The sequence below is a fragment of the Anas platyrhynchos genome, chromosome 22, assembly GCF_047663525.1.
Source record: "Anas platyrhynchos isolate ZD024472 breed Pekin duck chromosome 22, IASCAAS_PekinDuck_T2T, whole genome shotgun sequence".
NCBI lineage: Eukaryota > Metazoa > Chordata > Aves > Anseriformes > Anatidae > Anas > Anas platyrhynchos.
The window spans coordinates 3,736,882-3,752,382 of record NC_092608.1 but is presented as its reverse complement, the minus strand read 5'-3'; the positions used below and the strand labels follow the sequence as shown (position 1 = coordinate 3,752,382).

The following is a 15,501-nucleotide window of genomic DNA, read 5'->3' as shown; positions in this document are numbered from 1 at the left end:
GTATTAGAAGAAACATTAAGAAACCAGAAACATTAGCAGCTATCATAATCCATTCAGTCCCTCACGTAAAAACACTTGGCGTATTGCTACAGGCAGGTACAGACAGCCTAACAATACAAACGCAGAACTAAATAAACACGAGGGAAGGCTTTTGGTTTTGATCATTTAAAGGGATTACGAAGCGAGGCCGGGCCCGGCGCGGCCTGCTGCGGCCTAGCGAAGCCGGGAGCTGGCGTAATGGCGGGGGCCGCCCCTTGGCCGCTTTGTGCCCGCCCCGGGAGGCGGAGCGGGGCGGCAGGGCCGTGCCCCCGGCGGCGGACATGGTGCTGCTGAGCGCGCCTCGCTGGCTCCGCAGCCGCCTGAGCGATCGCTTCTGGAGGGTGCAGGAGGTGCTGAAGTATGCCCGGGTGAGTGCCGGGCTGTGCCCCGCTGCCCCGAGGCTCTCTTGGGTTTGGGGGCGTCGGGTGATGGGAATTCAGCCGTTCCCCTTCGCCTTTGTGCTTCCTTAAAGCGTGCTCGGGGTCCCTGCCGTGAGACGGAGCAGCGGTGGGGGTGAAGGGCAGGAGCTGCGGGGTGGTTTTGTGGTTTTTTGTTTGTTTTTAATGGGGTGAAGGAACAGCGATTTCCCCCCCCCGCAGCATTCTGGGTGCATCTCGTGCACGCTGCTTGGCGACGTGTTCTGAGCAGAGGTGGCAACCTAGGCTGGGGCAGCGCCTTTTTCAAGGGCAGGCTGACAGCATGCTGCTGGGAGGTGTGTCTTGCTGCAGAATTGAGGTGGAAAATGCTGAATTAAGTGGGAGTATCTCCGTCCTGTGGCCAGGCTGCCCACAGCAGCAGTACCAGTGACCTCTGTGTACAGCACTGTCTGCCTTCTGTTATGATGGGTAACATGTGGTGTTAATGGTAGCAGCTCCAATAAACCTCTTCCATAACGCTTTCTGTTTGGGCAGCTGCAGTGTTTTAAACGTATCAGAGGGTCCCGTCCCATCCCTGTGGTTGTACAGACAAAACTGAGCTCAGGAATGAGGAGTTTTGGGGTTGATACAAAACACTGAAAGATGGTTTTGCTGACTGCCTTCCTTCTGGAATCATGGCCTAAAGTGAGGCCTGGTTTGTCTCCCTCCTGCTGGACTGAAAGGTTTCAGCCTGTTCCAAGTTCTCAGCTTTGAGTTTCCCATGCTGTAAAACAAGAAAATTTTCATTATGTGCTGACTGCAGGCTTAGCTGATGTTTGTGAAGTATTTAGTGAACTTTGTTATGAAGGGTTTTGAAGTGCAAACGAGGATATATTAGCATTACTGAAGAGTTTAACAGCTTCAAAGATAACTGAACAAGAACATCTTGTTTTTACTTCAGCATTTTCGTGGAAGGAAGAACCGCTGCTATAAGTTGGCTGTACGAAGTGTTCGGAGAGCTTTTGTGAAGTCTACAAAGGCCAGAAAAGAGAAGAAGAGGCTGCTGAGAGCGGTAAAGAGCAAGATGTTAGATGTCAACAGTAAAATGGGAAAAGAGCAGAGCTGATGTGTCTGTTTTCCTTGCTGGGGGGCTCTCTGAAAATGTTTTACTAGCTGGTAAAAAATGCTGTGAATTTAAGGTCTCCCTGTGGTCTGAAAATGATCACATGCTGAAGTACATTGAGGTGTGTCTAGCACTGAGAAAACTGTAGGTCTGAATCTGTTGCATTTACTAAGTGTGAGCAGATCAGTATGACAGAATGTTTACTTCTAAATATTTTATTATCTAAGATATGGATTTTTACTCTTTCAGCTCTGGATCACTAGGATTGAAGCAGCTTCTCTTGAACATGGTTTGAAATACCCAGCTTTCATAGGCAATCTGCTTAAGGTAAGGGTGGTGCTTGAATAATTGCTTTGATTCAACTTTTCAACAGGTTGGAGAAAATGTCTGATAGTGGTCTTCTGTGTCATCAGGTAAATTCATTTGTTTAAACTCTGAAAATGTGAAGCAGACATAGTCTGACAAAGTATATCAATGGCTTGCTGGTTGCCATGTAAGAGAAGATCTGCAAGGGACTGAGCACGCAGCCTCCGATTGCTGCTCTTTGAAGAATAATGGTGAATTAGAACCATTAGGATGAAGAATAATGGTGAATTAGAACCATTAAGGATTGGAACCTGAGCAGGCAGTGCTGGCATAGAGCATGGTGAAAGGCTTCTGTTAGACTGAGCTTCTGCCAACATTGTCCTACTTATGAAAGGAGTTTTACTCGATTCAGGAACTAAATTCTGCCCTAACCCTGTTTCTCTTCCTTAAATGCGTGACCCCCTTTTCTTGTGGTGGATATTGCTTCTCACCAACCTTTCTCCCCAAAATTTTTACTGCTCATCTTAAGAACAAGGCTTGCAAAATGCTTTTACATTTGCTGCTACTGCAGGTGTTAAGTGAGAGCTGCCTCTGCTTCACTCAATACGTGTAAAAGTACAGAACTTGGATTTGCAAAAGCAAGCCTAAGAAATCTACTTTTTTTGCTTACTAGCTTTGTGTTTCAGTGAACATAGACAATGCAGACATTTGGTGTCACAGTCCTTTGTTGTTAAACATGCTGGAGAATTGGTCTTAATTTGTTGATACTGTAATTGTAAAATTAAAACTTGTTTTTCTTGGCCGTGATCATAACAAACAGGTAGTGTTTCTGCTTCTTCAAGTGGAACTATGTATACATTTATAGCATATTTCAAAACCATTTAACCTATGTTTCAAATAACCGTATAGGTTTTCTTACATGCTTACTGTAAAGTAATAGTTTCTGGTATTTATACTCTCAATCTTTTGCTTAATCTTCTCATGTTGTAAACAAGAGAATTAGGTAAAACTTAATATAATAATAAATAAAAACTGCCTAAAAGCTAACTGATTTTTCTTTTGAGATGCCTATACCTTTGTTTCTTGTCTCAGAGCAAGATATTTTTGTAAGGTACTCTGTTAAAAGAAATAAAAAGAAACAAACTTTTATATAATACCTCCTGCTTAGAATATAAGAGATTGTTTGTATGGCAAACACTTTGAGAAACACAGTAAACAAATGGTACGTGGTAGCTTAATATGTCCGTGAATTAATGGGCATGTCTGACAGTTCCCTAGTCATGCAAAAATTGTACAGTACAGGAAAAAAAATATTAATTTGCCTTCAAACCTTAACTAGGCATTGGATTATTGTTCCTAAAAATTAGAGTACTTAACCAACAATCCTTGCATTTAGTCCCAGGTGGAGCTGAACAGGAAAATGCTTGCTGATCTGGCTATCTATGAGCCAAAGACATTCAAGTCCCTAGCTGCCTTGGCCCAGAGGAGGAGACAAGAAGGCTTCCTTGCTGCCCTCGGAGATGGGAAGGAACCAGAGGGGATATTTTCTCGTATCGTACACCACTATTGATGCCAGGAGCCTGCAGATGCGTGTTATAAACAGGAACTCGTACGGCAGGGTAAGCTCGCTCACTGTCTGCAGCTGAGATCAGAGCTGTGGAACAAAATCCTCCAAAGACGATGCTTGTGGCAGGGAAGAAGGGTTGGGTCAGGGCGTGAAGGTTGCGCGTGGATGACTTTTTTTTTTTTCCAACATTTTGTTAAAAGTGAAATGTGTTAAAATACATCGTTAGAAGTTAAATGCATTGAGTTAAAAATTGCAGCTCAACATTAGCAGCTGTGAGGCGAGCCTGTTGCAGTTCCCCTGTTAAAACATGTACAGCGTGCACATATTTTCTGTTCTGTGAAGAACTTAATAAAGGTGTTCTGTGTGGTTTTTTTTTTTCCTAACTCCTATCAGAAGCACGATTTGAGTAGTGATATGGGTGTTATACTGGGGGGGAAGGGAAACAACACCCCACTGCCCTCTTGGGGCAGATTTGGGTGCCCCCAGCGCTGGGGGGCAGCGGCCCGGTGTTGCTGCGGGTTTTGGGGTGGGGTGGGGCGCTGCCAGCCGCCCCCACAGCCCGAGGAGCCCCCGGGGGCCTGGGCCGAGGCCTCAACCTCAGCCTAGGCCGCGGCCGCCCTGAAGCCGCCGCCCGCCACTTCCGCCCGTTCAAATTCCCAACCGCTGCGTCACGCCACCCCCCTCAGCCCACGGCGGCGCCAGACGGACAGGCGGCTCGGCCAATCGCCGCGCGGCGCTTCGCCGCCCTCCGCCAATAGCAGGCGGCCGTCGGCGGGAGGGAGGGGGAAGGAGGCGGGGCTTGCGTGCGTGAGGCAGCGCGGAGCCGGGCGAGGCGGCGGCACCACAAAATGGCGGCGGGGGCTGGCAGCGCGGCGGCGGTGGCGGCGGTGGGGGGCAGCGGCGGCCCGGCGGGGCCTCAGGCGGTCGGGGTGGCGGCTGGGGGTGTCCCCCAAGCGGGGCCAGGCGGCCCTCCGGTGCCGGGTCCCGGCGCGGTGCTGATCGGCGACCGGTTGTACTCGGGGGTGCTGATCACCCTGGAGAACTGCCTGCTGCCCGAGCACACGCTGCGCTTCACGCCGTCCATGAGCAGCGGGCTCGACCCCGACACCGAGACCGAGCTGCGGGTCACCGGCTGTGAGCTCATCCAGGCGGCCGGCATCCTCCTCCGCCTCCCGCAGGTAGGCCCCGGGGTGAGGCCTGCGCCCTGCCTCACACCGGGGGGGTGTAGGCCTCACAGCGCGGGGGTTCAGGCCTCGCACCGAGGGGCCCTCAGCCTCCCCCCGTGGTCCACGGCCCGGCCCCGGTGGCTCCGAGGCTCCCCGCGGGGCCTGCGGCCTTCCCCGGGCGGCAGGAAGCGGCTGAGGGCAGCGCCCCGCCGCCGCCCCGCGGCGCTTTGTTAGGGCCGGGTGTGGGGAAGGAGGGGGCTGCTCGGGGGGGTGCGGAGGGAGGGAGGGAGCGCCGTGAGGTTTTGTGGGGCTGGGGAGATTCCCTCGCGGGCAGGCTTCTTGTTACCTCGGGGGGAAACTTTGAAGTCTCCTCGCTACCCGAGTCTCGGGTGATCAGATTACAATGTTAACATAACAAAATCGTAATCTGGTTTGACTTCCTGACTTCCTCCCCACACCAAGAAAAAGCTTTTTTTCTGGGTTAATATCACAACTTAGGATTTTACTACGTCTAATATTCTGGGTCCTTACAATTCAATGCATGTGTTTTGTTCAAAGGTAGGATTTGCGGTGTTGATACCATTTTAGACAACTCCATTCATTATTAAGATAGTAATGTACCTTTTCTTTAGGTACTACTGAACTTAATTCCGAATTTAAATACAGCTTAAGTAGCTTTCTTGGTCTTAAACCTGTTGAAATCTTAATATTTTTTTCTAGACCCACAAATTATTTTATTAATACTTGTTTTGTTTCCTTTTTAGGTGGCCATGGCTACAGGACAGGTGCTATTTCAGCGTTTTTTTTACACCAAGTCTTTTGTGAAGCATTCCATGGAGGTAAGGAAATACTAAGATACATAATCACTAAACTGTGATTTGATCTTTCATCAGTTTTGCCTAGTTGTCAACCTAGATGTGATCAGCATTTGCATCTATAGATTTGACTTACCGATTGGCGTGATTTTGCAGAGCTACATAGTGCTGACTTTGACAAATTTTTAGTGTTTCCTGTTTTTACCACCGTTTTCTCTTGTTATCCCTCCGTAAGCTGTTGGAGGCAATCAGGTCCAGATTTGAGCAAAACATCAGTGTCTTGCAATGTTTCTGTTTCAGCATGTGTCAATGGCCTGTGTTCACCTGGCATCCAAAATCGAAGAAGCACCACGGCGCATAAGGGATGTAATTAACGTGTTCCATCGTCTTCGACATCTGCGAGAAAAAAAGTAGGTTTAGACTCTGAAATAATCTGAAGTTCTTACTTTGTATTTTAATTACTAAGCTTCATGGGCTGATGCTTGCATCGTTCCCTGTTTAATTAATCAGGGAACATCTTGAAAAGATCTCATTAAGGAAAAAAGTGAGTTGAAAACTTCTTAAGTGAAGGTTTTTGATGTTCTGAATAGCAGCGGTGTCCTTTATTTTTATGGGGACATGGCTTAACTTACATATAAGTACCCCTTGATGTTAAGTTTGTCTTTTGGAATTTGAAATTGTTTTGCAGAAAACCTGTACCTCTAATACTGGATCAAGAGTATGTGAACTTGAAGAACCAAATTATTAAGGCTGAAAGAAGAGTTTTAAAGGAGTTGGGATTTTGTGTTCACGTCAAGCATCCTCATAAGGTTTGTACTGTATAAGTTAACTTTGTTATCAGCGTTTATTGTGGTATAAATGCTTTGAGTAGGCTGCTTCACCGTAAGGAAGCTCTCTGGTTTGTACCTGATAAAGCTAGTTAATTCCGTAAAGCTAGCTTCTTATGATGTCTTCTTTCTCATTTAAGAGATTCTTACTAGTTGGTCTTCTGTCACTGCTGAATGGCGACTGGAGGTGGATGCAGATGTTAAGTATTCCTTCAAGTCCAGGATACTTAAATGCTTTGTTTTTAGAACAAAATCATTTAAATGCATAGTTGAAGTTTTCTAACACCACAGCTCCCTAAATGTGGAATCTTAAACAGAAAGGAGATCTAGGGTTATGATATCTTATCATCAGAGAAATACTGAGTCCTGATCCATTTCTGTGGAAACATGGATGAGGTTATTAGTCCACGTGAGCTAGTTAGCAATGCTTCTTCTAAAAAGTACAGTCAAGTGTGAAGGGCTTGACTTCAAAAGAAACAATGATTCTCTATTTAAATATCATATGCCAGACTGGGATGATACTTCAAAGATGTACCCACTGTAGCCATATGAGTTCTTAGTTAGTGCCATCAGTGTTTCCATTATAGCTTCTTTGTACCAGCTGATAAGGATGGTGAAAGAACTTTCTACTCAAAAGCAGCAGAACTTGGAATTCTGCTTTTATTTTTCCCTAAAAGCTTCTGTTGTCTTCACGTTTTCTTTGTGAGCCTACTTGATTTTCAGAAATGCCAGTAACCCTGGAGGGCAGTTACACTTTGAATGGTATAAATTTGTATCTATTAGTCTGCATCCTGTTGTTTTCCTTTCAAACCTAAGAAAAACCTAGACCTGAATACACCAGTGACACAAAACACACAAGGTCTGTTCTCTGCAAACGCTGTTGCACATCAATTGTTACCTATCACAGCTAGCTGTATTTTTCCCAAGTTACAGCTAAAAAGGAGTCATGAATTGTATAGGAGAACATATCTAGCTTGAAAACAGTTGAAGACGAGACTTCTAGCTGAATAGCATGCTGACTGAGCTCAGAAGACGGAGAACTAGGAAGGTCAGATCTGGTTGTGTGTCAACTCACAGCAACTTTTGCTTTGGAGAGCAGAAGTTGTGTGGGTGAACCCCGGAGATGTTGCAGGCGCTCGTGGAGTGTCTTAGAGCTTGAAAGCAAATAGTGGATGCCTCGTGGATGTCCCTCTGAAATATATAGGTGGCTCTCAAGGTTCTCCTTAATAACGCAATAACCCATATCTTCCAGATAATCGTTATGTACCTTCAGGTATTAGAATGTGAACGTAACCAACACCTGGTCCAGACTTCATGGTAAGTTGATTTTCTTTGTTCTAAGAGACCAGCAGGGGCAGTAGCAGAAATATGTCACTTGAGGCACTCTGGGCAACAATGCTCAGAAGTGATTGAGGGCCACACCAGACAGCTCCAGTGTTTCTTGGAGTGCCCCAAATGTTGATCGTCCTCTTAAGTTTGAGGCACTGTTTTAATGGTAAGGTAGCTTTCCGCCCTGACTTCTCACTTCCCTCCTCTCTGCTTTCACCTTTCAGCTGAAGGGAGAATGTTGATTAGTTTATGGTTTTCTGGTTTTGTTGTGTTTTTTTGTTTGCTTTTTGTTCTTCGGAGAAAACTGTAGGTAAAGTCTGTTATCAGTGCTGGGAAATGGCCTTTCCCGGTGCTTGAGCTTGGTTACAGGTGTGTCAAAATCTCTCAGCACAGATAAATTTCTCTTATCCATATGGATAATGCAAGGTATCAGCTTCTAAGAGTGGATAAACTCATTGTTCTCATGTTTGCCAAGGAATGTCCTCTGCCTTGTTGCTCTCATTACAATAAAGATCTGCTTGGGTTTGGGAAGTTTATGTAAAATTCCCGGTCTTAAACATATGTAGATAACACTTTGAAACAATAGTGCTTTTTAACAGTACCGTGGTTTAAAAATCTTGAGTGAATCCAAAGATCATATTTCTGCTGACTGAACTGTCTGGTACTGTGACCTGTGTGTAGAGAACCAGTTTTGACTTTTCTTTTCTGTACTCTTTTAATCAAAGGGTAGCCTCTGAGGGTAAGTGACTAAGACTTCTCCTCTGCTGCCCAAGCGCTATGGTGCAGGGATAGCTGCCGTCTTCAGTCAAACCAAAGCAGGCTCTCCAAAGAGAAGGCTGACTCTAGACAGGTGGTATATACACGATAGTATAGTAACTGGCCAACTACTTCTTGTGCTTATACTTTTCAACTTATTTATTTTCATTGTGCTTTTTGACTGTTTGTATATTTCATAACTTGGTTGTTAATATTCTAAATGGTTTTTAATGTTACAATTTTATAACTATTATTAAATGTGTGTGTTTTTAGATGATAAAGCAAATGAAGGTGGGATTTAAGTCTTAAAATGATGAATTAACAGAAAAAAAATCTAGTTTCCATTTGTAAATCAGATAGAAAATACTATGTAATACTGATTTAGAACTTAAAAATAACTCTCTGCTACCAGTATTCCCAGTCCCATTGCATGTGGGTCCCTTCAACTTGAGATCACATCTGAATACTTCAGAGGGTAGTTATGTACTGCTCATCACTGGTTTTCTGCTCCTTATGAAAGGAAGGAGTAGGTGAGGAGGAAGGAAGAAATTATCCAATTTGAGAAACGTTTCAGATGTAAAAATAACATTAATGTACTGATGCTTGTACCTCCCAGTACTTAAAAATGGGTGGATATCCAGTGCAATTGTTTTTTTGTTTTGTTTTTTTTTTAAGTATGCATTTTTACAGCATTACATTTTCCTTAAAATACTGTGACAAGGATTCATTTCCTCACATGTCCAATTCTGAGCCCACAGGGAAAATATATAGAAGCCAAGCTTGGAAGCAGTGGTGTTTTTCAACCTGGGAAGTTAGGAAAAGGATGTGTGACTTTCAAATGTTTGAAGTACCACTTTTCTATTCATATTTTCGTTGCCAAAAGGTTTGTTCTGTATTTTGAAGGAGTGAAAAGATAGCAAGATAACTAGGTTTTAAAATTCTTTTCTCCCAGAAAGATGAGCTCGTGTTTAGCCCTGTTCCTCTGGGGCAGCAGTTGCTCTTTGCATCTAAACTGTGGTCTCTGTTTTGGATGTCTTGGGGCACAGTGAATCCTTGTATACCGGGTACCCACATGAACAATTACTGCTTTTGGAAAGCTTACTATATTGAGGACTTTGTTTTCTGATTTTAGCTTTTTTTTCCATCTGATACTCTGCTTGATACATGCTCAAAAATCTAGATTTTTTTTAAGCACTTCAGCTGACAGATTCAGAGGAAGTTACGTTGTGTATTTAAGACTTTAGAAGAATAATTTTGAAGTGTACTGACTGGAATATTATATGCAATATTTTACAGTTTTCTCACTCTGTGAATATTCATTTTAAGCAACCTTGTTGAAACGGGACAATTTGGAAACCGTATTTCATATGCCAAAGAAGAGATCTGCCTGAATACTGAGTATTCACCCGAACTGATGTTTCCAAACACGCTGATTTCTTCTGTGTCTGCTTTTTGCATCAAAAAGAATTCTGTTCTGGATGGAAAGTAATGCTTCCAAAGGAAAACGGGTCCCTTAAATCTCCAGTGGAAGCTGGCATGTGCTGAAGCAGGCCGTATTTTCATGGGAGGACTACCACAGGAGCTGCTGCTTTCAACAAACCATCTGAGTTCAGACATTGCAGAGAAACATGTGAACCTAAAAATCTATAACTGAGTACTCCAGATTATATTGTATGTTGTCTTGATGAAAATACTTGGCTAGTGCATGAGAGCAAGCCAGTCGAGATCCAGAGGGAAAAGTGAAGTTAAAATTGGTTCTCTTCTCACGGCTGGATTTTCAGCAGCCAGCCAGCCAGTCAGACAGACTTAATTCCTATCACACTTCCCTTCCCTTGAGGGATTTTTTTTTTTTTTAAAGTAAAATAATTCAGTTTTTCTTCAGATTTACAGGAGTGTATTGTTGAAGTCTAGTAACTGAATGCAGAAAGAAATAGTACTTTTAGAAGTTTTACTGGGGGGAAAAGAAATGGGGGGTGGGAGGGAGGGAGACTGTTGTGCCCTACAACTCTGTTGATATCCTGTCTTTCAGGAATTACATGAATGATAGCCTGAGAACAGATGTCTTTGTGAGATTTCAGCCAGAAAGCATTGCCTGTGCTTGTATTTACCTTGCAGCTAGAACATTGGAGGTGAGCGTACAGTTCCATTAACTACAAGTTTGTTAGCTCTTCTAATAGAAGCAGTAAAGCCTGAATATTTCTTCCCATCCCTTTCAGATTCCACTTCCTAATCGTCCACACTGGTTTTTACTCTTTGGAACAACAGAGGAAGAGATTCAAGAAATCTGCTTAAAAATCTTGCAGCTCTATACGAGGAAAAAGGTTTGTTTTTCTTTAATATATTAACCTTCAGTAGAGACTGCTGCTTGAAACGTGAGTTGGGAAACCTTGTGTTTGAAATCAGCTGCAAGTGGAACAAGATACTGGTCACAGGATCTGTGTGTCTTTGTATCTGTGTTCCCCACCCACTCCCCTTCCTGTGAGTAAGCAGAAAGTCTAGTTCACAGGGTTTTGTTCTAAGCAGGCTCCTGTCCTTACAGGTTGATTTGTCTGATCTGGAAAGTAAAGTGGAAAAGAAGAAACTGGCAATTGAAGAGGCAAAAGCACAAGCTAAAGGTCTTCTACCTGAAGGAGCCCCAAATTTGGATAACCCATCAGGATTTTCCCCTGCACCAAAAAATGGTGAGTTGTGGATGAGTTGTTGGAATACTTTCTCTTCTCCTATTTATCCCTAAAGTATAAATAGGCATGTGTAGTTTTTTTTTTTTTTTTTTTTTTTTTTTTTTTTTTAAAGCAGATTTCTCTCAATTACTCCAGTGGCGGATCTTGAATAGCACTGTAACCTCTAAATTCTTGAGATAGGTAAAGGCTAAAATCAAATTGGTATAAAGCTAGTTTAAATTTATACAGTAGAGAGACTTGCTTCAATGTGGTTTTGGCAATAAACTTAAATACTCACAGTTAACTTGTTGTGCTAAAGAAATATTAGAGCATGCATATCATTAGGAACTCTGGCAAAAGTAATATTTCTGGGCGAGAGGTGTGGATAACTTTCCTGCATGCTTGGTCTAAGATTTTCAGTCTACATCCTCAGTTTACCCTTAAAGAGAGGGAATAATTAGCGAGAGAAATAAATTACTCTTCTGCCTCATTGGAATGGCTTTGTGAGCAGCATGCTGCTCTTGCAGTTAACTTCTTGGCGTTACTTTGGCAGTGATGTCTCAATGTATTTTGGCAGAAGTGTTTCAGATTAAATTCTGCCTTCTTTGAAGTTCTTCAGATCTGCTTCTTGTGGGTGCTTGTGTGTGCATTCGTGTGTGCACTTGTACCCAAACAGCATGTATGCAGTAAAGGTTACTACAAAGAAAACGAAGCAGGGTGGGGGAAGGCTTCAGTCCTTACCCTCTTTCAGTTAGTACCCAAACTTTCAAAAATAAGGTAACAAAAGCTTCTTTTTCTAGAGTCTCCAAAAGAGGTTAAAGGAAATAAACCCTCGCCGCTACCTGTTCAGGCAATGAAGAATGCTAAAAGGAAAACGGAGGGAGCAAAAAGAACGGGTTCAAATAGTCCAGTGAACGGGTAAGGCTTTTGTAACAAAAAAGTTCATTTTTTTTTTTCCCCATTATTATCTTAAACAATCTTTTTTTACCGTATTTTTTGTTTCTTGCAGCATTCAGAAAGGAAGAGAAAGCAGAAGTCGAAGTGGAAGTCGAGATCAAAGTTACTCGAGATCACCATCCAGATCCGCATCTCCTAAGCACAGGTATGGACTCCTGTAAAAGGAGGCTGTGCTGTTAGAGAACCTCCCATGCTACTGTGCTGAAGTAGTAAAAAGGTGTTTTCAGGGAGTGAGCTTGGTAGTTTTTCCACCAGAGAGGCTGTGACATAACAAACCAGTATCTGCTACTCCAGAAACGTTAGGGCTGACTGCGAATGGTGTTGTCTTGGCTTACAGAGCAGGGGAGCTGCAGTGTCTGACCTCGTCACGCTTGCAGCTTTTAAGTCTACTTGGCAGAGCTCTATCAGGATGTTTGCTAACTTCAGGCTGTTTGTTGGTGATGTATGGCCCAAGCAGCAGGGTTAGCTTGGTTTGTTTGTTTTACTTATTTAAAGCTGGGGATTTGTCTACAACCTTTAGGAAGTTGTTATTACTAAAATATAATCGTGATTCCCATAGAGGGGAGATCTAAGAGACAGTAAAGGAGTAGGTATCGGCTCCAGTCTTGTGCAGTTTGGTAATAGTTACTATAACTGAAACAGGAGAAGTAGCTTTATCTTTGTTTGTTTGGTTGGCAGCATTTGAAATCTAGAAGTTAGATATTCATGCATTTTTTCAAAGCACTGAGGGAGAAATCTAAAACTGACACGGCTGCTGTGTTCCAAACGGATACAGGTTTCTAAAAGTCACTACTTACCCTGACCAGAGGAATTGAGTCTGGGGCAGGCGATTGGTTTTCATGGGATACAGAATCAAGTGTCTGGCCTCAAACCGTGCAGGCCTGCAGTGAGAAGCGTCTGTCTGTACAGTACTTAGGGTGTGCGGATGTATTGTGGCTACATTTAGGACCTAATGTGGAGTAGTTCTACGTGGATTATCATGCGCTTGCTTTCCTGTTCTTTCTTCCCCTAGGAAAAGTGAAAGTTATTCCACGTCAAGTGGCTCGAAGTCCCACAGCCGTTCGAGGAGCCGCAGTGACTCTCCCCCAAGACAGTTCAACCACAGTTCCAGTTACAAAGGTTCCAAGATGAGAAGTTACAAGAAATCAAAAGACTATAAATACTCGGCGCACAAACCACGGAAATCGCGCAGCAGGAGCTCGTCGCGTTCCAGGAGCCGGTCCCGGGAGCGCTCCGATCATTCAGGGAAGTACAAGAAGAAGAGTCACTACTACAGAAATCACAGGCATGAGCGTTCGCGCTCCTACGAGCGAGCAAGTCATCGCTATGACCGCGACCATCCTGGCCACAGCAGGCACAGGCGATGAGCAGTAGAGCGAGGTCTTTCCTTTGGAATTTAAGCTGTGGAGCTCTTCTCCATTTGGCCTTTGCAGCATAGGGTTAACCTGGCTTGTAAACCACGTGGCTTCAGTAATGTCTATTCTGCTGGTAACTCTGTTCTTATCATGAATCCAAAGGAAAGATGCGAACGAGACAGGATGATGCGAAGGACTCTGATAATTGTCTCGGTGACTGTTCTGCTGGCGCGTCACCTAAAAACACTGCAGAGCTCGTCTCTGGATGCTCTATGCCTGCTCTTCTAGTAATTTACCTACCCTAGTGCGGTGCTTGGGCCTTGCAGTTCTGCAGCAGGACCTCCCTTCCTCAGTAGCAGTGGGAATGCTGTGCTGAAAGGTCCTTCCCTGCGCAACTGGAAGGCTCAAGACTGCTCATAAAAACCATTGGAGTGGCTTGGTGCTAACAAAGCTGTCTTTTCATACTGACTCAATGATGTTGTACAAATGTAAGGTGACTTTTTTAGAACCGATGCCTATATTAGGTTATATATGTGTATATATATTTTGCAGTGTTACAGTCCAGTATGGGAGTACGGCCTTACTAGCCTTTACACTTTACCCACAATGTAAATAAGCATTTGTTTAATACAGGTGGAAGATATATACAGAAAAATTCAAAACTTGAACTCTATCAAAAAGACTTGTGTAGAAAATTCTGATAAATGTGAAAGTATTTAGCTCTGTGTATTGAGAGTAGTATATTTTTTATCTGTGCAATGCTGTGTGCGGGCCACCAGCTCATAAGACATTTCCTATATATACATTTTAAGTGGTTTGAAATTCTTTACTCAGGATCTTTGACACTGAAGAATTAGTAGTTTGTCAATCTGCATGCTTGTTGAAGAACAGCATTTTAAAAATAGCAAACAACCCCACAGCCCAGTAGTATCAGTTCTAGTGGTATATCTGAGCTGTCACACTCATGCTCCCTAATTTCATTAAAATATTTGATTTTATATTAAATTCACTTCATAGTAGTTTCTTATGAGCTATACCACTGTGCCTACTCATAAGGAAAGAAAAAAATTGGTTGTGAATTGAAAAGATTAAAAAAAAAAATCCTAGTAGGCTAAAGACTAACCTCAGATGTTACACCCTGAGTGTAGATACTGCAGGTGTTGTGCTGGGGCCATCCTGCAGGAGTAATTGGTGCCAGCGTGTGAAATGAGGTGCTTTTATTTGAGCTGTGTCACTAAATCTTCCTAGGAGCACTGCCTGCTATTTTAACCTTCCTCTGTCTGCTGTGGGGGAAAATGAGATTCATGAGAGATCTTTGGGGTCAATTTTGCAGGTGCCTCACTGTGACAACACTGAGTGTGACACTTAGTCCGAGCCAATCTCATTACAATCTTAGTTTTTGATATAAAGGCAAAGCAGCTGACAGGGTTTGCAGTCATCCTTTAGCCAACCTCTACCCTACCAATTTCTTGAGCTGGGGATTGCATAGGGTTACTGTGCCATTACCAGTGGGCCTATTCTTTGTGATTTTGACTTAATTTCTGTTTGAACCAGGTAGATGGATTCTGTTCCATAATAGAAATTGCTACTTTCCACAACAGTTAACTTACCTGTTCTAAACACATTGTCACTCCTTAGTTTCAGTGGGTGCCCGTTTATTTCCTGCTGGGGGAGAAGATTCGTTATTCCCTGGTCACCTCACGGTAGTGGTTGTCATTTTGTAGATCTTTACCATATTTCTTGTTACATTTCAGCTGAGAAAAGACAATGAACTGAGGTAGGCAGCGGATCGAGGGAAAGCCCTGTGGAACTTCAACAGGGCACTGCTGTGGAATGTAATTTGTAAGTCAGGGTAGGGGAAAGATACTAGTACGAAGCTGTGCTGGCTGGTTTTAACTGGAGTAGCCTCTTGTTTTTATCTGCTCCTGAATCAGCAAACTATACACCTTATCTTGACCTTTGCACATGGATGGAAACTAATTTTTCCATACCTGGTATGCTAAATAATTGAGTAGAAGTCAAAGTATTAACGTAGCGTAGAGATAATGCAATATAAAAAGTAACTTTGATCTATTGGAGGTGTTTCTAATACAGACAAACTCAAGTACCAGTGTTCTCTAAAGAGTTCCCATTTTCAGCCTTTTTAATTCTTACTGCCTGGCTATTACTTGGAGCAGGTCAGCCTCAAATCTGTTCACTAACTGCAGTTCCAAAAGGTAGTCAGTGTTTTTCCCTTTTTGATTAC

At 43.4% G+C, this 15,501-nt stretch overlaps 2 protein-coding genes across 4 annotated transcripts; both read left to right on the top strand.

The window, feature by feature from the left end:
• Positions 1-245: 245 nt before the first annotated feature.
• Positions 246-3,760, top strand: MRPL20 (mitochondrial ribosomal protein L20). The gene is made up of 4 exons (XM_005008840.6): positions 246-407; positions 1,357-1,467; positions 1,768-1,845; positions 3,221-3,760. Exons 1-4 carry the CDS (start codon positions 321-323, stop codon positions 3,392-3,394), a joined length of 450 nt encoding a protein of 149 aa, XP_005008897.2. The 5' UTR covers positions 246-320; the 3' UTR covers positions 3,395-3,760.
• Positions 3,761-4,202: 442 nt separating this feature from the next.
• Positions 4,203-13,975, top strand: CCNL2 (cyclin L2). 3 transcript variants are annotated; one of them, XM_027443260.3, is made up of 11 exons: positions 4,203-4,569; positions 5,322-5,396; positions 5,673-5,782; positions 6,061-6,181; positions 7,452-7,516; positions 10,314-10,413; positions 10,501-10,605; positions 10,824-10,965; positions 11,745-11,862; positions 11,954-12,046; positions 12,914-13,975. In XM_027443260.3, exons 1-11 carry the CDS (start codon positions 4,240-4,242, stop codon positions 13,266-13,268), a joined length of 1,614 nt encoding a protein of 537 aa, XP_027299061.1. In that variant the 5' UTR covers positions 4,203-4,239; the 3' UTR covers positions 13,269-13,975. The 3 variants fall into 3 exon arrangements, with proteins under 3 accessions (XP_027299061.1, XP_038022668.1, XP_021122849.1); XM_038166740.2 differs by lacking the exons at positions 4,203-4,569; positions 5,322-5,396; positions 5,673-5,782; positions 6,061-6,181; positions 7,452-7,516 and adding an exon at positions 8,360-8,378; XM_021267174.3 differs by lacking the exons at positions 4,203-4,569; positions 5,322-5,396; positions 5,673-5,782; positions 6,061-6,181; positions 7,452-7,516 and adding an exon at positions 9,770-9,955.
• Positions 13,976-15,501: the final 1,526 nt, after the last annotated feature.

Bases quoted from the DNA above. Each gene is read 5' to 3' on its own strand.
- MRPL20 (XM_005008840.6), top strand. From the start codon at position 321: ATGGTGCTGCTGAGCGCGCCTCGCTGGCTCCGCAGCCGCCTGAGCGAT. The intron at 408-1,356 runs GTGAGTGCCGGG...TTTTTACTTCAG, and splicing joins AGGTGCTGAAGTATGCCCGG to CATTTTCGTGGAAGGAAGAA. The intron at 1,846-3,220 runs GTAAGGGTGGTG...CCTTGCATTTAG, and splicing joins TCATAGGCAATCTGCTTAAG to TCCCAGGTGGAGCTGAACAG.
- CCNL2 (XM_027443260.3), top strand. From the start codon at position 4,240: ATGGCGGCGGGGGCTGGCAGCGCGGCGGCGGTGGCGGCGGTGGGGGGC. The intron at 5,783-6,060 runs GTAGGTTTAGAC...ATTGTTTTGCAG, and splicing joins CGACATCTGCGAGAAAAAAA to AAAACCTGTACCTCTAATAC. The intron at 10,966-11,744 runs GTGAGTTGTGGA...TTCTTTTTCTAG, and splicing joins TTCCCCTGCACCAAAAAATG to AGTCTCCAAAAGAGGTTAAA.